Source organism: Apis mellifera, linkage group LG9 (genome assembly GCF_003254395.2).
Source record: "Apis mellifera strain DH4 linkage group LG9, Amel_HAv3.1, whole genome shotgun sequence".
Taxonomy (NCBI): Eukaryota; Metazoa; Arthropoda; class Insecta; order Hymenoptera; family Apidae; genus Apis; species Apis mellifera.
The window spans coordinates 12,240,388-12,264,333 of record NC_037646.1 but is presented as its reverse complement, the minus strand read 5'-3'; the positions used below and the strand labels follow the sequence as shown (position 1 = coordinate 12,264,333).

The 23,946-nt window shown below is 31.4% G+C and overlaps 1 protein-coding gene and 1 long non-coding RNA gene across 11 annotated transcripts in view; one reads left to right on the top strand and one right to left on the bottom strand.

The window, feature by feature from the left end:
• Nucleotides 1–244: 244 nt before the first annotated feature.
• LOC551604 (Rh-like protein) lies at nucleotides 245–22,667 on the bottom strand. Of its 9 annotated transcripts, none has more exons than XM_006567325.3 (12): nucleotides 19,586–19,852; nucleotides 13,963–14,181; nucleotides 13,079–13,211; nucleotides 12,306–12,365; nucleotides 6,054–6,240; nucleotides 4,448–4,598; nucleotides 3,701–3,848; nucleotides 2,835–3,053; nucleotides 2,663–2,745; nucleotides 1,370–1,513; nucleotides 937–1,102; nucleotides 289–671 (listed from the first exon to the last, which is right to left on the bottom strand). In XM_006567325.3, the coding sequence occupies exons 2-12, from the start codon at nucleotides 13,969–13,971 to the stop codon at nucleotides 514–516; spliced, it is 1,458 nt and encodes a 485-aa protein (XP_006567388.1). In that variant the 5' UTR covers nucleotides 13,972–14,181; nucleotides 19,586–19,852; the 3' UTR covers nucleotides 289–513.
• Nucleotides 15,164–23,946, top strand: part of LOC102654831 — a 158,365-nt gene continuing 149,582 nt past the window's right edge. Inside the window, exons 1-5 of one of the 2 annotated variants that reach the window (XR_003305361.1) lie at nucleotides 15,164–15,373; nucleotides 15,495–15,600; nucleotides 16,166–16,286; nucleotides 16,634–16,808; nucleotides 16,994–17,065. This is a non-coding gene — a long non-coding RNA (uncharacterized LOC102654831). The remainder of the gene's footprint in view (nucleotides 15,374–15,494; nucleotides 15,601–16,165; nucleotides 16,287–16,633; nucleotides 16,809–16,993; nucleotides 17,066–23,946) is intronic. The other variant, XR_001704231.2, reaches the window with a different exon arrangement.

Below are 23,946 nucleotides of genomic sequence, written 5' to 3'. Positions count from 1 at the left end.
TATTCTTGATCTATCCATTTTTTGTAAAAAGTTCTTTTAACATTCTAGACGATTCGGTGAATAGCATTGTGCAATTTCTCTTTACAAGTAATTTAACGATAAATTTACAGAGTTTTATAAAAAAGAAAAAAAAATATATATATATATAAAATATGAATAAAAAATGAGAAAAAAGTTGGATACTGTACATTGTTGAATTTCTCGCTTTTTTTTCTCTGTATATATTCTGTTTGAAAATAATTATTTTATTTCATATGTTTCGTTTTCTATAATATTGATTTTTCTCTCTTTTAATATATCTAACTGCTACCTGTTGAATGCATAAACAATTTCGCATGCAACAATTATTTCATCGATAAATATGCATTTAATATTACAACGTTTAATATAATAATCGTTTAATAAATTGTACAAGGTTTTTTTTTCAAGGTTCAAAAATTACAATATCTTTTTCTTTTTCATTCTCGTGCACATCTAATACTTTTGCCGTTGTTGATTGAACAAGAATCCGTCTTACATATGACCCATTGGTAATTGGTCATTACTACAACTGTTGCTTTCTTTAATTTTTGATCCTTGCAAAGATTCCTCTTCCAATTCCCAATGAGCTTCATCATCAAATTTTTGCTCTTCGGAAATGGAACCGCAGATTAATACACGCATGATTAAACCTACATAACAATTTACCCATTTAACTCGGTACGAGGTTGATGCAATCCGAAAATGAGATATTGCATAAATTTACATTTCCAAAATGTGTATTTCCTTCTAAGAAAAAAAAAAAAAAAAAAAATGGAAAAAAAAAGGAGAAGATTTTATAAAATGAACGCAAGTTTATTTTTTTTTTTCCACTCTAATAATAAGTAGAAATTGACGAAAAATTATGCAATTTATTTGAAAATCTCATCGGATGATCGAGAAAAAAAAAATGATTACCCGTTATTAATCCAGAGACGATAGCGATTCCTAGTGTAATTACGAGAGCTAATAATTGATAAGCAGCTTGCTGTCCAGCTGTCCTGTTCAATCCGGCAGATATACCATAATTGTCCCTCATTTCGGCCAACTTTGTTTCAGAATTTGGTGCTCGCGCCGGAAAGATCTAACGACAAATAATAAGACACAAATTTAATAATAAAACGATGATACACGAAAGATCGATCATAATTTTTAATCAAACTTGTAACGAAATTTTTGTTTTCATATTTTAATTCGAATTTCATCGAAATCAATCCAATGACATTGAAAATACGTTTCGTATAATCGAGATAAAATTAATCGCTATGATATTTATGATCTCGCGAGATCAAAAGTATCGATTGACGATTAATCTTGAGTTACGAAGTAGAAGTTTATTAAGTTTAGATACCTCGTAAAGGGAATAATCGTAAGAGGCTTCAGTGGCAAGGGCAGCCATCAATGCGCCGAAAATGCCACCCAGAATACCGGGCATCCCGTGGAGATTATGCACTCCACAAGTATCATGAATCTTAAGATGCTTTTGGATCAGTGGCTAAAAAAAGAAACGAAAAAATAATTGCTATAAGGAAATTTCATTTAATTGAATTGGAAAAAAGAATCGTAATTTTTTAATTTTTGCTCTTTTTTAACACTCTTGATAGAATATATTTCGATAACGTTTAATTTGACGTTCCTATCTTTAAGTATACTAAACATTGGGATACGCTATGGTTTCGTGAGTCGTTCGCGTAATAGCGGTCTGCCGAAAGTCGGAGTTTCGTAAGGAGAGGACTGTGCGGTTAATAATTCGTCTTGACGCGAATCCTTTAATTAATGACGTATCCACGAACCTAAGAGCTACCACGGTAGAATGAATCGATGCGACGAGTCTTGGAACTTGCAACTACCTTTGTTTCGTATAATCTCGTCGAGTATTTTGGATCTAAACCAAATACGAATTTATCTTATCCCAAGTGAGCTACTTATTCATCCTCTGGATTCTCGAAATTAAACGAGATTTAATAAAATTCTTTCAAGCAGGAAGAAAGTAGGTCCGTCCGATTCTTCGGTAAATGATATACCAACATTTTCATAATGGACAAAAGCTCTCTCTGTTTTTCCAAGTAAACTATCACTGTCAATATGAAAAGATTTCATTTTATAAAAAGGAATGTATGCACGTGCAATGTACCGCTCGAATATTCGGCTAATCTAAAAGTTTTTTTTTTTAAATAAATTGATTTCAAATAATAAACGATACGCATTTATCGGATTGATATTATAAAAAACATAGGGAAGAGATTTGAAATGGTGAAAAAACCGTGTGAACGAAAATTTTTTTGCACCGCGAAAAAGTAAGAATCGAAGGAAACCGGAAGAAAGTATATAGAAGTATATATAAAGAATATAGAATTACGGGTTATAGAAGACGATTTATCACGAATGAATCATATGGACGATCAAAAAACTTTTTTCCGTTTTATCGGTTTTCCACGAATTTTCGTTCCGCTAAATCATGTGCGAGTTATTCGTTCTGCGAAGGAGAAACTATAACACGAAAAGAAAATGTTTAAGAATACATTCTATTGTCAGACTGTTCGAAGATATCATTACTGATTTAACGAACGTTATTTTTTTCCCTTGGACGGAAAAGACTGATACGCATTTATAACGAGAGCGAATAAAAAAAGGATGGAATTACCGTGATATACTTGTAGCCGAGCACGCTGAGTAATCCAGCCAGAGCGCCTACGATCAGAGTACCGACCGGTTGGCACATCATGCCTGTGTTTATTTAGAAAATGTCGACCGGTTAGACGCATAGACGAGATATCGTACAATGTAAATCTCCGATTAATTAGATCGTCTTGTACCTGCTGCGGTGCCGATAGCTACACCGCCGGCCAACGTTGAGTTCTGTATATGCACCATGTTGAATTTACTATCCTTGGAGACTAGGGCGGAGGTCGCGAATGCGATCACACAGCTGGCCGAGATGGAGAGAAGGGTGTTTATAATGGCCCTTTGCTGATCGTCTCCTTCGAGAGCGGCACTGTTGAACGATGGCCAGAACAACCATAGGAATATCGTACCTGTCGGGACAAACCAAGTTTTCTCCACCGTTCATTCTCTTTGCTTCTCCCGCGAACACGTGTAAATACTATTTGCTCTTTGCGTTTCACGTTCGATCGTCGTCGTACCAATGTTTCAATTTATCTCGAAAACGATTCGAGAACGTATTCCAGAAAGTTGCTTCCAATTGAATTTCAATAACTTAGAATCTTAGATCTTCGCTTCGTCGAAAATTTTATCATATTTTTCTTCCCAAAATTTATCATCTTTCTTTCAATATTTCTAGGCTTTAAATAAAACAGAGGATCTAAGAACGAAAGGATACATGTATATAATTGCGAGCATATAAGTAAATGGGAATTTTTAATTCGATTCATTATACATACACACACATATATAAAAATATAAGAATGAAAAGTTCAATTTTCTTATATTATTCTTATATTCTTATATTCTTATATTATTCTTATACATTCTACATTATAATACAGAGTGTATTGTGTATATAAAAAATGTAAATTATTTTTGTGCTATTTATATGCACAAATATAAATAAATTGTAAAAATTTTCCTATTTACGTATATTCCCGTTGCTGTACAGATATCCTTTGTTTCGCGTAAACATTTCGAGTCAAAATTTTGCAAATTACAAGAAGAAAGAACAAACCAATCATGGCAAAAATATCGGAATTGTAAGATGGTCCTTCGAGATGATGCTCCTTGCGTTTTTCCTTCATCCCGAATACGAAACTAATGGCAAGTCCGAAATATGCTCCGAATGTATGGACAAACATGCTGTCACCAGCATCGACGGTCTGCGAAAAATTGTATCAAGAAACGTAATAAGACAATTATTCCAACATGAATCTTTATGATATAACGTATCCATTCATATATTAATTATCTATTAACTTATTATTTATAATATATCTGTTTCTTTTTTATAAATTGATTATAAATCTTATAAATCTTAACGTGCGATTCAACGGTTTGTTCAAATCAAAAATTAGAATTCAAAATAAAATCGATACCGATGCGTAAATTAAATTTTTGAATTTCGAAGAAATTCTCAGAATTATGATATTAAAAAGAGTATGTAAGTATTTCGTATACATTTTCCTCGATATCTCGGCAATTATCGAATATATTATAATAAAGATTAAAAACTTGTTCGATTTAACATAATTTAATATTTATTTTGGTATAGTTTTAAATCGATCAACAACTTTTCTTTTTATTCTTTTTTTTTTCATCTGTTTTCACTCCATAAAAAATTTAAAATTTAAAATTCTATCCCGTTCGATTTCTGCACCTCGCTCATCGTTCAATTTCGAACGTTTGTTTTCAGCGATGCCCGAAAATCGAGCGTGATAAACACGCTTTTTTGCCTTCGAGGAAGAAAGCGTAAACTTACCATCAGCAGATGCTCACCCACGTACTTGTTCACGGTGAACATGATCAGTTCAACGATGCCCATGAACACGAGTTGCATATAGGTCGTCTTACCGAGAAGAGCGCCCATGGATATCAACGGTGTGGCAACTGCAACATCCGCGCTGAGCAGACTGAAAATGATCACGTGAGTCGATCGATATGCCTCGATATCGATGCGTTTATCGTTATTAACTGGTTATGAGTTTACTAACTCGAAATCAGTATTCGTAACATGGATTCGCGTTTTCGACTAGCTATCAAGGAACAGCCTGTTGAATCGATTAACCGTGAGTATAATATTTATATTTTTCTCGTTCGTTCGACTTCGCTACGTACGAATCTATTATTTTATTCTTTTTTTCTTCTCTTTCTTTTAATATTTTCGACAATTTTTAATCGTTCACTCTTCTTCCATGAAAAATATCCATAAATTATATTTGATCACGATATCCCATATAGAAGTTATCGATACTTATCGAACGACGATTCTTTTATTTTTCAAAACGTATTTCTTAAGATAGTATTTACTCGATATTTGAGTTCAATAACAACGTTAAAATCGATCGGCGAAAAAAATTTTTGTTCAAGATTTTAAAATTTTGAGATATAAATATAAAAGTGTATATATTTTTAATATAAATTAATAATTAATTAATTTTCAATATTTGCGTTTTCGAGCGAACTTAATGGCACTATTTTCTATCTTTCTCGCGTGATATTTCTTCTTGTTTGACATTACAAATTCTTACGTATATTATAAATTAAGAGCAAATTGGATCTTCTTTAAAAATAATCGCACGTCATTTCCTCTAGTCAAATTATATTTCTTTGACATAAAATTGTTAATTCGGGCGAAAACTTTTACCACTGTCAGATACTTTTGTATTTTTGTACTAAGAGAATATAACTCGTGAAAAGATGGTACGATTTTAAAAATTTTCAAAATTTTTCAAAATTTACAATTTATTTTATTTAACCATCGTATTTTTTCTTCTTTCTTTTTTTCAGATTGTTATGAAAATTTTCGATATCATTATGTATCTATTTATAAGTAGGGGAAACCAATCACCATTTATCGTTTCATCGCTCACTGGTTCAAACAATCCTGTTGAATTAGGAAAAAGTAATCGAATCGTCTAATTTACGAGTTTGCTATTAAAATATTTAGATTCCATCAATTTTAGGACAAAAGTTTCCGTTTAATTATTTCAACGAAACGCTTCGTCAACTATATTCGTTGGAGAAAGTTTCCGATGGAATTAACCGCGTAATCGCCGATTTACGAGACCAGCCGGTTTCTAAAATAATTATCTTATATTACTTATTCAAAAAGTTGAAATTTTTAAAGATGATTCTTTGTTTTTGAAGAATTAACATTTTATTAAGAAGTTAATATAGCAATGTCTTTTCGACTTTTTTTTTTACAAATCAATCGTCTTTTGGACAAACAAATTTATCGCACGTTTAACTTTTTGCCAATAGAAATCAGAAATTGAACGAAGAGTTTTATATCGTAAAGTTATTTTTCGTTATACGAAAAACGCTTGTACGACGTATAATTACGCATAAAGAAATTATCATCCTACCTTCTCAATGATAAGTAAGATTTGTTATCTTTCTGAATGTTCATCACTCCTTCGCAGATGATGGCAACTTGGACAAGAATGGCGCCTAGAAGGAAGGTGAGTCCGACAGCGCTCTGCCCGTATCTCCTTAGAAACGTCATCAGGAAGCCGAATCCGATCCAGATCATCACGTGGACATCTTGATACACTGAACCGTTTTAACGGTGGCCCGAAATCGGCACGTACGCACAAAGGGAGAAGAGAGAAAGCTGTTTGTAAGAGCGCATGCATGACTCGCGTGCGGTTAATCGGCTTGCTCGTTTATTCGACCGAGATCAGTGTTAATCGCTGTTAATTGATCAGCTCCGTAATTACGGCTCCGATTCCAATCGGAACTTTCTTTCGCGAAACGAATAATCCAATTGCATAAAGCATTTGTCGTTTAAACAATAATCGTTTAAACAATAATTCGAATCTGAAATGAGTTTTTTGTATTTGTAATATGACTCGTTGGCTCTTTTTTTTTCCCGGTTATAATATATACGTATATATTATTTTTATTACAGATAGAGATAATTCTCGATGCAATTTTAAACATTTCTACTATGAATTTATTTCCTTTTGTTTTCCCTGTATTTCGAGTTATTTCGAAAATAAAGTTATTAGCGAGAAATTTGAATAAACATTTTATCACTTCTGATGTGTCTTCGTATCTAGGAAAGAGGTTCGGCATGAATAGATAATCATTCGATACTCGAGTATAATTTTTATGATGAAAAATTCGATTCTTTTCTAGCGCGTCGCTTTATCTCGTGACGAGAGAGAGAGAGAGAGAGAGAAATTGTAACCCCTCGCCGATGGATTAATTCTAATCGATCGTTTTAGTTAAATTCTCACCCGTTAGCGAAATTAAGCGGAAATAGATGAAACGCGAAAAACGGTTGGATCAGGAGACGACGCACCGGTCGTTCTTCCATCAAACATGTTCGTAAATCATTGGAAAAGCTATAGACGTCTTAGAATTTGGCCTGAAACAGATAATTGACGCTTCGCTCCGAGACTCATCCATCACCGAGTGTCACTGGTTCAACGTGAATGCATAATAACCGGAAAATCGGGCTGATCCGGGTCATCGTTTTTGCGGGCAAAACGGAGATAGCGGGCCGATAACGATTGCGTGATGGGATTTCTCTCGTCGAACATCGTCGACGATGCGACAAAAATTAACTCGTTCCGGGGAATAAAGTTTCGAATCGAACGAATCGATCTTACGTACGTTTAATATACGTAATCATCGGCCATGAATTAATAATATTCTCTTTATACGCGTGTTTTTCTCATCTCTTGAATCGAGTAAGAATTTCTTCCATCGATCCAGGTATTCCTATTATTCGCGATTAAATCATAAATTTATTTATAATTTATGATTTAATAGGTATCGTAGCGTTGCTCACCAATAATTTATACGCTGTTAATTGATGATCGAGGAGTTGAGTAAAAATTCAATAGAATATTTCATAACTTAATTTCAGATAGAAATAAGTACGCGTAAATATATTTATCGATAGATCGAGGCGTTAAAAAATTAAAATTAAAAAATATTGCATTTTTGTACGTATATAAATTATTATTAGTGAAATAAATACGAATAAATATCGATAAAGAAGCACTTTTAGGATTAAGCGAAAAATTGAGGGAAAAATTCATTGCGAATCTATTTGTGTAAATCCCTCTTTAGAAGGAGGGAAAAATATAAAACGAAATATAAAAAAATATAAAGTGGAAATTATAAAAATGGGAAAGAAAAAAGAATCTATGTTGCGAAAAGCTATTAACTTCATTCGAAATTATTCGATTCAGTGTTCATATAATTTATTTATGTCGTCATTATATCGTTATTTTTATTTCGAAGAGAGGAACAAAGAAAGAAAGAGAGAGAGAGAAAAGACTCGATGATTGTTGATTTTTTTGATTCACATCTATGAAATAATAATTTTCGAAAAGGAAAGAATCAATAACGATAAAGTTTCAGCGAAATCGTATTAATCGATTTTTAAACTAAAGATAATTGATGAATGACATGACTCGATTGAATAATTAAGATTCATCGATTATCGAATTATTTATTCAAAAGTTGCCCGATTTCCACATTTTCTTCCTGAAAATTTCATTGATAAAAAAAAACTTAAAACGCAAAGATATTTGATAGATGTTTATTTATTTTAACTTTTTTTTGAACATTTTTTTTTTATTACTTCAATCTTTGATCCTAGAATATTTTAAATATATTTTAAGATATATAAAAAAGAAAAATAAAAATAAAATATAATATAATTTATTTTGGAACAACTTATTTTATATCTTTATTTAAAAACGAGCTGACGTTTATATTCAGCTAAATGAAAAAAAAACCAATAATATACATCTAGATTTTCGTATCGTTGGCAGATATCATTTTTCCTTGACAATTTTGATTACCATAAAAAGAAAATTTGAAAACCAATTTCCACGAGAAAACGCGAAACCCACTGAAAATTTATAATCTTTGAGAAGTAACGAGATTAGGAGGGAGCGACAATTATGCCACTAGCTGCAAAACTGGTTTTGTAATCTACGCCAGGTATCACTTTGAAATTCAGATTCCACCGGTTAAAATGTTGAACATGTGCTCATTCGGGTTGTTCCTTGAAATTTCCACCCTGAAAATTTGCGAGATACCCCGTCTCTGTTACATTTGCGAATGTAATGCTTTACCGTTATTATCGTTCGATTATTGGCGAATTTTATATCAATTTTTCACTTTTACATATTTTATTATTCGTTATCATACTCTGATTCGTGGTGCAATGAGCGATAACAAAGCGATCTCGAAGCGATTCCGTACGATGTTGTAGAGAAATTAGTTTTATAAAGAAAGAATTGCTTCAAATTTTAAAACAATACGGTGTGTTTCGCTCCTAGACGCCCTTAGAAATTTCATTCTTTTGTTTCTCTAAAGATTTAGTTATCTTAAGAAATCTCTTTTCCTCTACGAATTCCCATTTCAACGACTAGACCAGGACAAGACTTTAGTTTCATAGAATATGTTCGTCGATTCTTTAGAAATACGTTCAATTTTCACAGCTTTTATGAAACTTGCAATTCTTTCGAATTAACGAATATGTTTCGATAATATGAACAATTATTATCGGATACATTTTTATTTAAAAATACATTACAGTAGATTATCATTTATAGATGATGATCTAGTTATTTATCCGGGAATCTCGATTATTTTTAAAATTAAAAGATATTTATTAACGTTAATGTTGAGAAGATACTACATTTTGAAATACACCTAAAATAGAATTTTAGATTATGAACCGAGCAACATCTTATTCCAATAATGAGATTCGATAAAAATATTCCATAGATAACGAAAAAAAAAAGTGAAGAGATCAATTTGTAGAAATGACAATGCAACGCAATTCTCTTGGAGCATAACGCAAGCTGTATTTTACGAAGAGGTTTTTGATGTAACTACACTATTTTAATATACTAAGTAAATAAGCACTTTATCCTAACACGTCGTCTCTTTGCATCCTTCCTCAGGCATACGCGAATTTCCTGGAATATACATTACGCACGCATATATATCTATCTGTCTCCCCATCTTTCGACTGCTCATTTTTTCTCGGGTTCTTTTGTTATCCGACGTTCTTTATAGAGGTTGACGAGGAAATTTGCAAAGGAATGAAGGGAAATGCGTAGTTTGGCTTCAATTTGCAAAGATGAAAAGGAATAAAATGGCGGGCAAAGAAGAGGATGAAACTAAAGAAAGAAAGGAGAGAAGAGAAACATAAAATGAAGAATAAAGGATTATAGAATGATGAGATAAGGAAGGAGGGAAAGTGAGTGAGAGAGAATGAAACGAATGTGTGAAAAGAAAAAAAAGAGAAGAGAAAAGAAACAAAAGGAAAAATTAGAATCGTAGAAAAGCATAAGAATAAAGATGTCGTTAAAACTAGGCTAAAGAAGAAAGTAAAAATTAATAAAGTCGAAAACGTGTGCGAAATAATGATCGAATAAAGTGGAAAGAAAGTAGGATATTTTCGATTCTTTTCCTTCTTTGATCTTTTACGATTTTACACCATTTGATCATTTGCTTATTTCGAATGCAAACGTTTTCGCGTTAAATTTTATGGAAAAGATACATAGCGAATAGATATGATTCCATCCGATCGAGGAAAAAAAAAAAATGAAGGAAGAAGATGAATGGAAGCATAGTGTTTCGAAATCACGAAACGGTGATAAGATAATATGATAAGATAAAAGATTTCTCCAAGGAAAGAATGGAGAAAGGAGAAAATATATCGTAAGAGAGATTTAAAAAAACTTGGAAAAAGAAGAAAGAGCGAGGTAAAAGATAGAGGTGGTAGAAGATGAAGAAGAAGGAAGGAAGTCCCCGTTGAAAAAGATCGAGTCTACTAAGAACTTACGTGTGTACGTGACCGGCAAAGAAGTCGGTTTTCCATTTAGATGAGGCGAGTGGCTGTTCTGCCTGTTACTGGCGTCCGCCTCGAGGGCGTAATCGAACGTGGCCAAAAAACCGCAGAAAAAGAAACTTTGGATGAAGAGGAGCAGGATCGCGTGCGATAGGCTTACCCCTCATTGTCATGCGTTCGTCCATCGTGTATTCCGTTTCTCCTCGCGAAAAAGTTTATTTTTCGCCAAATTATTTAACGCTCTCTCTCTCTTTCTTCGTCACCTCGCCACAACCTTGATTTTTCCTCCCCCTTTTTTAATTTTCTTCGAAAATCGATCGAAATTGGAAAGTGGATGTTTGTCGCGAATACTCAAACTGCTAATTCAATTGGTTTTTTCGATTTCTTTCGATAGAAGGAGACAAAATTTTTTTACTTTTCACGATGGATTCTCAATTCAGGTATTGCGTTATATTTGAACCACTTATCTCTCTCTTTCTCTCTTTCAAGTATATATATACGTTTTTCTTCCATTCCATTAATTATTATAAAAAAATATAGGATATAAGATAAATATAAACGAATGAAAGGGAAAAGAAGAAAAAGAAGAAAACGAAGAGAAAGGAATCTATTTTTCTCCGAATCTGGTTATAGAGGAGGAATTGTAACTGGTACGACACTCGATTCGCGTGATTCTGCGTGATATACGATGCACCGTGAATCGAACTACTGTGAACATTTTTTTCGAAATCGATGCGATCTTCGAAGGAACGAAAAAGGTCAGACCTTTGATCTTTTGATCTCGTATTTTCACGCATATCGCGTATTTATTCTACCGAGTGACTAAACATTCTAACGAATTCGAACGAATTGTTGGCACGATAGAAGAAAAGACGAGTCGTTTCGTTTTTCATTTTTATTTCTGATTTAATAGGAGAAATAAATTTGACCGATTTACGATTCTTTTATGTAAATATGTTTTATAATAAACTTTCATAATAATTTATAATTATTATTTTGTATAATTTGTATTTATAATATTTATTTTTCGCATCGACAATTATTACTTTTTATTTAACGCAATTCCTCAAATTTGAAAACGAATTTCGATAATTGAATTAATTGAATTTTAATCTTTTTGCTTTGATCACATCACGTATCATCAAATGTGGATAATTACTTATATTTATATTTTTTTTCGATGAAGACACATTAGAAATTTTATTAACTGATAAATTGTTTAAAAAATTTATTATTCGATGCATAATGATATATGTCGAATACACGTCGTTAATATTTGTAATAAATTGATTTATTTAAAATATTGTCTCCAATTTAAACGTTTCACGTACGATATTACTCAAAAGCGTTTGATTAAATTTTTATATTTAAATTTCATTAAACTTTGACTTTCATCTCTCTTCATATTTAAATTCTTTAAACGATAAAGTGTCTAATGATTCAAGTTGGTCTCGAATAAGCGTTCCAGCATCAAAGAACGAATGAAATTTTAAAAATTTGATTCGAAATGAAAAAGAAACAAATTACCCATAGCGTTGGAATTAGCGTTTTTATGAAAGAAGATTTTAAGCTCGTTACGTAGAATTTAACACTCTGCATACTTGCACGTTCTCAAAGTGTATGCGAGAGTCGAGAAGTAATAAATCTCGACATCAAAATCGACCGATTACGATTCATTTTATATTTTTTATTAGATAAAGTAAGGACAAATCTTATCGTCTTATTTCATTTCTTATAGGTATAAATGTAGAAATGTATAAATGTAGAATTAAGTAAATTCGTTACTCACTCGGATAAACTAGTAACGGGTTTGTATCCGGCTTCTTGATGTGTTTCCGTCCGTGTTCGCCTGAAAGTTTAATTACTCCTTCGGTTGTGTGCACGCTCGATGTTGGGCAAATTTTATGAATTCCACGAGATCATGCCAGAGGATATCTTTCCTTTTCTCCTTTTATTCTCATCTCGCTGAAAATCGGAAACGTTCTTCTCTTCCTTCCCGGTTCCTTCGATCTTTTGTTCTTCGATTTAACATCGAAATTCGACCATGCCAAACGTAAATGAATATTTTTCCTTTCACTTTTACTCGCTTTAATCGCAAGTAAAATACTTTTCACTATTACTACTATTATAGTTTTAATATAGAAATAAAGTAGATAAAGGAAAGTAGTTTTGCTTTTTTCATCTATTTCTTTCTTTTCTCTTTTTCTAATCGTTTCGTCATCTTCATAATTTATTTAAAATTAGGTAATAATGGATCAACAAGGAAGGAAAATACGAAGGAATATTTTTTTCTTCCGCGAATTTTTCCTTATCCATTTATTCGTTTATTGAGATAAAAGTATATATTTTATATCTTGTAGAGTGTTCGAATATTTATAATACCAATTATCAATTTTTGTCAATTATTGTTATGAAGAATTATTAAAAAAAATCAATTTTGAAAAAAATGAACGTTCCTTCCATGAAAAAGGAAAAAGTCGATCAGGGAAAAATTGACAGAATTTTGATAATTTTAAAATTCGATGAGTTCACGTAGATGTAGATATGTAAACATATACCGACCTGTGCGATTCTTTAGTAAATTAACGTTCGCTTCTGGTCCATATGTCATCAATGCCCCCATTACTATAATTAGGACGATTTGGATGAAGAATAGCTGGTATACTTGTTGCTTTCCGCTTGAGAAAAACATTCCCTGTAGTGAAAGAAAGAAGAAGGAAATGAATAAAACTCGGATAAAAATGTTTATCCGTATTTCGTTTTTTATTATTATTTATTTAGTTTTCAGATAAAGTATTATAAATGATTCGATTTAAAAATCATTGTATTTTATTCATCGCAATATGAATACGCTTAAAATGGATGAAATAAAAAGATAGAGTGGATAATTATTGGAAAGTTTGAGAATAGAAGAGATAGAATAGAGAAACCATTTTAATCCGTTTATAAAGATAATATTTGTAAGGCAAATCGTATGAAAAAAAGTGGAAGCGACGAAGAGAGAGATTTAATGAGATGATATGATAATGTTAAAGATACAAATCTTGCAGTGCTATTTTGTCTATGATTTTGTCATCTTACGCTTTGTCACCTAATCGATTTTATCTTCTTCAAAGAAAAAACGTGACAAAAAGAAATGTTGCACGATTCAATTATGAAATATTTATAATTTAATCATGATATTTGATTATTTGAATATTGATATTTTTCGAATGTTCGAAAGAATAGTTTATCTCTAGGAAAAGAATCGATTATAAATAAAATATAGCCTTGAATAAAATTAATTTAATTTTGTTTCAACTCGCTTTTTATGCAAAATAGCGATAGAGCATACAAAAATTTAATACAATTAGGTATAATTTATTATGTGAAAATATTCACGTTATATGTGAAAAATCATGATTGGATAAAAGATTCATAACGATATCAAATGATTTGAACTGTACCTTTCCCATTTTGATCTAGATAATCTTGTAACTTTTGACTAATTAGAGAAAATCCGTTTATCCTTTTACTTTCTCGATCATCACGTAAAATCCTTTCGATGAGAATACAAAATTGCGTTTTTAAATCGTATTTCTCGAGATTATCTTTCTAATTCGAACGAGTATAAAAGAATGATTGTGGTGGAGCAAACATCGATGAAACGATGACCATAACGATCGCTGAAAGAAAAATCAATTCTCGTATACTCTTCTACAATTTGTATGATGTTTTATATTCTCTGGTTACATTTCCACTTTTGTTTTGACAAACAGTTTTTTACATACTACTCGAATTAACGCGAGCGATTAATCATTCTATCGACAATATATCTGCGTCTATTTTTTTGAAAAATAAAAACACAGAAACATTCGTTTCGCGATACGATTGATGCGAGTAGAAATTAAACATGGAACGGATATCTCGATATATCGGCTCGTTCGCGATATCGCTTATCCTTTTATACGATGAACGATTCAATTACATCGCGATTGATCCTGATTGACCTCGTCGTTTAAATCTCCCCAACGGATATAAGGTCTATCCCCTTATTCAACACGATTGAAGCTTGAACCGTGTTGCAAAAATAATATATAACTACATGTATGTATAGAGTATTGTGGTTTTTTAATATAGTTCAGTGTTTTTTTTTTGCTAGAAAATCCAATCGAAAAAGACGTTTTTCAATTTTCTTTTTTTCAAATTAATCGATTATTTTTATATATGCATATTTGAAAAAGATTCCGAAAAATTTAATGTTACGATTAATTATAAATAATTAATTCGATGTCGAATTCGACGTGGATCTTTTATCATTTTCAGTGTAATATCGTTTAACTTGAAATTTTATAATTTATTGTAATTTATTATCTAAAATTTTATTTAAAAATTAGTTTTAAATTGATCTATTAAATATCTTTCTATTAATTTGTTTTACAATTTTAGTAAAATGAATTTTTAGAATAATGAAACTTATACATACATTCTATGTATATAACATGTATATAAACGCGTGAATATCTGTATTTATATTTTTTATTTTTTAAATATATAATATATTAAATTTAAAAAATTTTTTTTTAATTTTAATTAATTGGTAATTATTTCTAATTTGAATAATTTTTATACTAAATTAATTACAATAATTTACTCTTATTATATTTTTAATTAGAAAGGTTAATTAATTATTGGAAATTATTTTAAAATATTACAGTTTAATTTTCGCGCACTAAAGCAGATAGAGAATAATAGCATTTTAGCCAATCAAAAAGCCGGTAAAACTTGGTAGCAAAACGAATCAGTGCGCATCATTGTGCGCATGTCGTCAGTCTACAGTTGAAAAGTGTAGTGATGGGACTCGTTTCGTAGGTAAAAGTGCGTAATTATGTAAAATTTATATTGTATAAAGTATTCTATTGTGGTTAATTGAATCTGATTTAAGTAATATCTGTTTGTTTACTCATTATTATATCAAAATTAAATATATTTGTGACAGATTATCGTTTGATTGAAGCATCAAAAGTGGATGGGATGGCGTGTAACACACGTTTTTGACGACGCACACGACAATTGAGAGATAATTCGACGATTTTCGTCTAAACGTAAGATTTTGTTTATTTTAATACATATATAATAATAGGTACTTAATTATTTTAAAGTTCTTTTGTCTTTTTATCCACGTAAAAATGAAAGTAGCTAGATAATTTACACATATATATTTCTTATATATTTCTCTTATTATAATTATGTTCCATGGGTTTAACTCGCGTGTCGTTTCTGTATTTGTTTTGATTTTACGCTCAAGTTACCGAAATTCTAAACATAACATACGTGTCATTCTGTAATCGAAATTCGCGACGATTAGACGCTTTGCTTTAGATGTATGACTAATTTATCATATAATATTCATTTGATACTTATTTTTTTATTTTTTATACTTTATTTTTTCATTTATTCGATTTAATTATTTTTGATCATTATAATTGATCATTATAATATATTTTTTGAAAAATAATTCGATCAATTTCTTTTATTTGTGTATTTGATTATTAGAATTAATATTGATTCGTATTATTATCTTTTATTTTTAAAATATACGAGTTAAATTGTTATTTTATTTTAATAAAATCGGTTCAATTTTATACATTTATTTTAAATCTTTTTTAGATATGTAACTGATTACCGAGGTTATTTTAAGCGGGAAAAAAATTTTCAATATGGACGCCATGATGACAATTCACAGAGCAGAAGTAAAGTTTAAATTTTTGCATCGAAGAAAAAAGTATATGTAAGTATTTTTATATTTTATTTTGAATTACTATTTGTATAAATTATACCATAGTATAATTTTTATGTAATTCATAATTATTATACTATATATTGAAAAAAATATATTGAAATCATTTTATCAAAATGATAGTGTTAAAATATTTTAATATAAATAATCCATGATTTTTATATAAATCTTGAAAAAATTTTCGAATATTTTTATTACGCTACATGACGTGCACAAGATGTTATTATTAACAATATCTTTTTTAACAAATATTCGAGAGAAAAAAGAAAAAAAATATGAAAACATATTGTTTTCTTTTCTACATCCTCCTTTCTTTATTTATGCAATTTTATTTCCAGATTATATTGTGACTGCGTGCAATGTGGTCAGTAGATTCAGTGTTTGTTTCGTAATAGTAGTATTTTAAATATTTTCGAGTACAATAGTTTTAAGTAAATTTAATTATAATAAATGTATACGCGAAATTAAAGCCAGTGTTCATTCGCCGATTAAAGAATACAATAAACGTATTAAGTAAGTTTTTTTTTATTATTTTTCTATTTTAAATATTCGGTAGAGTAATCAATATTTGTGTCAAGAGAATAAAGAAAAAACGATTTTGCTGCTGTTACCCAACCATTGTGAATTTGAATATTTTACAAAAGAATAATATAATAAAAGAGAATTTATTTGAAAATAAATAAATTTTTATTCAAAAGGAGAGTAAATGCGAACGTGTCATGGTTGACATGAAAAAAGTTTCCAATTATTTTGCAGCAATCTTCAAAGAGGTAAGACTTAAGAGATCATTATTATTTAATATTATTGTATAATTAATATCGGTTTATAAGAAATAATATGAAAATAATTGGCTGCGATTATATTTTTCATAGATAAAAATTTTATTTATAAAGTAATGAATTCTACATTCTCAGGATTTTACTTTTCAATGTTAGAAAGTATATATAAGTATAAAAAATTTTTCCTTTCTATTTTTTGAAATATATGACCATATTATTTCTGTATATTTTATATTATTATTTCTTTGAATTTTTATAATATAAGAAACGTATCGATGCATCGATTATCTACGTTATTTTAATTTTTTTAAATCCTCTCTTTCAAACGTCATACGTAGAAGATGTATTCGATGTTAAAAGAGTCATGTTTCTCTGATGTGAAAGCACAATTGATAATTCTTGTTATTTTAACTTTTTTTAAAAATCTTTTATATAAAAGGAAAAAAATAGGAGAAGTAGTAAAACGGAGAATAAAACATAAAATAAAATAAAATGGAAGTAAAATCGCGGAGAAATATTTTTCAGAATTTAAAGAATGATAAAACGATCTTCTCTTTTTATTTTTTTATTTTAATTCTTTAAAAAGTTTCTGTTTCAAATCGCACGATATTGTTTTCGTTGGAGAGCAATGAATAAAAGGGGAAATCAATCGGCGATTGTTACTCCGCGATTAACTCGTAACCACAACGCTCGATTCTTCGTCGAATTCGAAAGGAAGTTTCTTATCGATGATGCAAAAAGCGTCACGCGATTGTCAACGAAATCGGGATCAAATGCATTAGAAATGAAACTATGCCTGAACGATATACCGTTTACATAACTTTATATGTAATACCAAAACGAAAAGGTAATTTTTTTTCAAAAATCTTTATCAATTTAATTTTTCTTTTTTCTTTTTTTTTTTTTTATAAAATTATCAATCAAATAATAAATTTATGTAATATAGAACAAGTGAAAATATAACTAGATTATACTATATTTAATAATATTTATTGGATGACATTTAATAAGCAATATCTATTTATAAATAATTTTTCTTTAAAGTAAAATAAAAATTTGCATCATTCGAATTCCTATTACTTCCGAACATATGCATTTTGTATATGTACGGACGATTTTAATAACGTTCAGGAAAGGAATTTTGGATAAATGCCTATCCCCCTTTATTGTTCGTATAATACGGAGGAAAGTAAAAGAAGGATAAAAATGAGTGGGGCAAAAAAAAAAAAGAAAAACAAAAAAATAAGAAAAATAAAAGTTATCGATATCCGTATGGAAGAATGTTCTCGAATTGAATGGAAAATTGACCGAAGAGAGTGAAAAAAACTTGTGCCGATTTCGAGCCGCCGGAAAAATATGGGACTCGTAATTCAAACTTTTACTCAAAACATTCTCTTTTCTATTTTGTTTTTCCCCCTGTATCGTTCCTTCCTTTTTTTAAATCAAATATAAAAATCAAATATAAAAATCGATACTCGAGAAAAATAGATATACGGAACGAACGAACAACATAACGTTGTAAATTAACCAAGAATTCTGCGAAAGAGAACGAAAGAGAGAATATTAGAAAAATATCAGAAAAGTTTGAAGGGAAGAAAGTTTTTTGGGTTGGCCGATTTTTAGAAAAAGTTGTTTTATCCGAGAGAAGCAAAATATGGGATTTAATTTTTAGAAAAGTCCGAGTTAATTAAACTCGGGGGGAGGGAAAAATGAGGAAGATAGAGGATCGCGGCCGATTCGCGTGACTAACAAATTGATAACGCATGGACGAAACAAGGAAGTTGTTTCCCTCTATCCCAATGGTGGTCGTGTTTCTCTTTGGCGAAAGGAGAGCAGAGTTGATTTGCGAGCGGTACAATTATTTCCACGCGGAAAACTCGGCCGGTGGAACGGGTTCTCGATGGAAACAGAAGCAAATCACCCCTGCAAACATTGCAGAGGATTATACGGAAGCTGGTTTCATAAATTATGCGATTTATCTTACAAAGGGGGAGGGGGAAGGAGGGAGTGAGGGAGGGAGGGGGGCTTTTTTTAGAATAACGACGAGCTCGGCTAACTAACTAGCTTACTTGCTACCCTTTCGTCTTTATTTTTTCCTCATCCCTATTTTCTCGCCAGCGTATGGCTATTCCAGGTGCTGGGGGGAGGGGGGAACATAGACGAAAATCAATTTGCCACGAACCTCTGCCTCGCGTACACTTCTTTGCCCACACGGCGAACAAATCGAATTTTCTTTTCATCGAACAGCCCTGAACTCGTTTAAATGATTCGATTTCTCTTCATTTCTTCTTTCTTTGATCATTTTCGCCTGTTCGCTTTTATCATTCTGTTTATTCTTACACGATCGATTATTTCCATTTACCCCAGATTTTATCTCGGTTTATTCGATTAATTTATCAAAAAAAAGCGCAAATATTTCGCGTAATAGGTGAAAGTCTGTGTAGAGCGTAATAGACTGCGACAAAGTGGAAAAATATCCTTTGAAAAATTGATTCGATCGATCTATCCTACCTCTGCTAAGTTTCTATCCTTTTGGCGAAACGAGTCGCGCGATAACGATCGTGGTCCAACCTCGAACCTTATTTCTTGTTGCCCGGTAACGATCCGGTCACGGTTCTAAGAGTTTCCACCGTTCTCAACGCGATTTCCACGCACAAAACACTATAGTTGTCCGTCGAGAACACCCGACAAGTTTATATAAACTCTGTGAATTGGCAACAATTGGTCCTTTTACATAATTCCTTCGCCGACGACGATACGAAGGCATCGGTCTAACTCTCCAGAAATAGGCAACGATACGGATCCCACGAAGATGCGAGAATTTCTCAAGTTGAAACGTGAAACCACTCGGTCCACTCGTATCATCGTCGACAATTAGCCGGACTAATTGAAAGTGTGTGCCGTCCGAGAATGAGGATTTATTCGTGTCCAGTCCTCTGAAACGATCGCGTTAACGATGTTCGTGGCAAAATATTTCATCGCGTATTACGTCGCGACGGGAGGATGAGAAGGAGGGGAAAGTCGATCGGATTGCGAAGAACAACGGATTGTGGAAATGCAATTGATGATATTTATCGAAATCGTGAAATCGAACGATCTTTTTTTCGAATCGTTTTCAAAAATCGTTTTCATCTTTCGTAAAATATTTCATCGCCAATTACGCGTTTTTGATGATGCTTTATGATTTTTCGAATCATTTTTAAACGATTCGTACAAATATACCTAATGGTTAGCCAATATATTTTGTATCGTCGATTGATTCGTTTATATTGAATCGAAAAGAGGAATCGCATTTTAAATCTGGAGGATCACTCGTGAAACGGATGAAATGGCCAAAGTAGCCGATAGATTTGATCGACTAACGAGAAATTTTGACAATTTATTAGCCAATTATTTGTTTATACTCTTTGATCTGTCACTTTCCTTCGTTATGTTATATTCTCTCTTTTTTGCCCCTCCCTTTTTGCCTATCTTCTTACTTGTTCGTTCAATTGACGAAAAATTAACAATTTTCCTATGTTATCCAAATTTTTATACATAATTTTGTATATATATTTCAATTTCAATTCATTTCGTAAATATTACTCCTTTATTCCCTCGATTATATAAATATTGTGCGAAATTGATTTTGCAGACAAAATAATTCGAGTATTGTTCATTATATTTATAAATGTATACATCGCGTAATTTTCCTACGTAATTTATAAAATAGAACGTTCTTTCGATAAATTTTTATCCTTCTCTTTTACGTATGATCTATCGTTCGATTAGTTGGATTAGAAAAATAATTCGCTTCATGATTCAAATTTTTTTATCTTATATCCTTTTCATAGATTTAAGTCTTATGTTTTCGTACGATTGATCAACTATAATTGCAATTAATATTTATTTATAAATATATATATATATATATATACACACTTTTATTCTTCCAAACATTTTTAATATCAATTTTCGTCTCTTTATTCCTTTTTCCCCTTGTTATTTATAAAATTTCATATATCTTACGAGAAAATCAATTTTCCTTTAGCCATCGCGTCTATATTTTTCTTCGTCGAGCCACGAATTTATATTTTGATCAATTTCTTCTAGAATTTTTATTCCAAATTTTTGAATAATTTATTTCTCTTAAAATTTTTAATTTTAAAAAAAAATTCGAGTATGTCGACTATCCGTATTACGATCGTGTAATAACTTTCCCAACTTTTGAATGGAATGTTTGTCGAAAAAAGGAAAGGAAATTAATGAAATTCTTAGCGATACGGAATATATTTTTTTAAAACGTTTTTCTAAATGGTTCTGCTCTAAATTAGAAATAAGCGAATTACAAAAGAATCCTTTTCGTTTCGTTCGTTGCGAGTTATTCTTATATAAAGAACATCGAGTACGATTCACGATACGTTTCATCGAATCGAAAGAAGAAATCGAAAGTTAAAATCATGTTCTATCTATAACATTTCGTTTAATCTCCACTGTTACAGGCGAAATTATTGTAAAATCGCGATAAAGCGATCGTTGAAAGTGTCGATTGTTATTTTTTTACGCGTTCCATTATTCTAATTGGCCGAAATTGAAATTTCACTAAGTTTATGGTAAATTTATCGAACGTAACGCGAGATCTTTAACCCCATTATTCGTGGACCAGTGTGTGCACGCATCCGAGCTTCGGAGATTAAGTGAAACCAGACTCGCGAAAGCATCAACACACGGAATGTCGGTTGTAAATTACGCCGAGTTAAGTGCACAAGCGGAGCTAAAGCCTCGGTAATTGGTCCGCATTTACAGATTCGATTTAATTTATCCCGGTTCCGTATCGATCTCTCCTCTGCTCAATTAACGATACATACGACTATAATACGACTCGAAACTAATCTCATCGAACTCTCAATCACCGATCGAAAGAAGATATTTTTCATATCGTGGACCATTTCCAATCATCCTAAAATTTCATACGATTCCCTTTGATTAATATTTTATTCGATTACAATATTATTCCGGAAATAGGCAAGTATCGTCTGCCTCGAAATACCCATCGTTACTGCGTGTTTGTTGTTTGTGATCGAAATCGCGTGGCAAAGTCGCGAAATCCGTGAAAACGAGAAGCTTACGCTATTCGTATTTTATGATCAATTTTGGAATACCCGTTTGGAATCGTTCAACGACGATTACGTCTCGTATCGTTCGAGAAAAAAGGCAAATCGAATAATAGAAATTTGATACGTAACAAGCATCCGAGTGACATGTTTATTTTGGAACAATATTCTAATTGAACACGACTAAAATGGAAGAATTGATTCGATCGAGAATCTTTCACTTATTTTTTCTATGAAACGAAAAACGAGCAATTGAACGAGTCGCAATATCGTTAATATGAAGATACTTATTATATTTATAATCTACTTACGTGGAATGTCCCACTTACCGTGTCTCTGCAGAAAAGCTTCGAACGATGAGGTCCTAATACGGCTTGTAATAATTTATATTGCGTGCTTGCGTTTCTCTCGTGTTTTTTCCGCGTTTAACCCGATTGACACACTCGGTGCACACCGATTAAATATATTTTTTTTTGGAAAGTATAGCGAAATTATCTCGTTTAAGCGAATATTATTGAAAAATAAATTTTCAGCCACGTTATTTTTCGCAATCTGGTCGATCGAAAAATTGGAAAAAATGTAACGAATACGGGTGACACGAAACGTGGTCTGGTTGCTCGCTCGAAGACGAACAAGTTAGAACTCGAAGAACAAATAAGTAGCCGTTCAATGTCGACGCGGATGACACGCGATCGATTTGCGATGAGACACGAATCGATGGAAATTGTGTACATACCGAGACGATTATGTTAAAATAAAGACGGGGTAACGAAGAAAATCGCGATCGTAACGAGAAGTCGATTATTGAATCTAATATTTGTTTTAACGCGTTGCGAATTGCTAAAATAAAGACGAATCGAGGTGCTAAAATAAGGACGACAAAATAATGAAAAGAGTCGCGTTTCCTAACAGTAGAAGTCGATTATTGGATCTCTACTTTGTTTTAACGTGTTGTTAATTATATATGTATATTTTATAAACGGAATTAAAAGATGAAATAAAACAGAGATAAAGAGCGATGGACGAAAAGGATGGATGAAAGATAAATTTTTGAGCGGAGAAAAGAGAAATCGATCGCGTTCTTCTTTCTCGACGATTTTTATTTATTTATTTATCGTTTAGATCTTACAAAAGAACATATAATACATATTACGGCTTGACTGTGAATCCATAATAATAATAATAATAATAATAATAATAATAATAATAATAATAAGTAGTACAATATTCAAAATCTTAGAACTTACATCATAGAGCATTCACGCCCATGCGTTTTTTTAGCTTAAAAATTAGAATCACTTGGTGTGAAGAAGAAAGAGCTCGTGTATGCGCGTACGCTCCTTACGCTCATCTATACGTACATATGTATGATAATTACGGGAAAATTATCAATAATGATAACAAGTGTGATGCACGTGAGTGAAAATCCGAAATGGGCCGCGTACATATTATGTACTTGCACGCACGTGTGATGCATGGATGTACGATTCGACGTTTATCGTTTTTCTTCGTCTCCTCTCCTTGCTACATCAGAAACAACGATCAATGCCGTAATTCTTATGCACAATGAAAGAGAAAAAAGAAAAAGAACGGAAATCGCGAAATTTCGTCGTGCTTCGTGCTCGTCTATCATTATTTTATCATTATTTTTCTCTCTCTTCCTTTCTTTTTTTCTCGATGCCACGAGAAACAAAACGAAATTTACACGATCTTATTGTATTCGATTAGAAAAATGCTACAATTTCGCTACGTTCGCTGTTAGAACGGATTCTTCTTTTT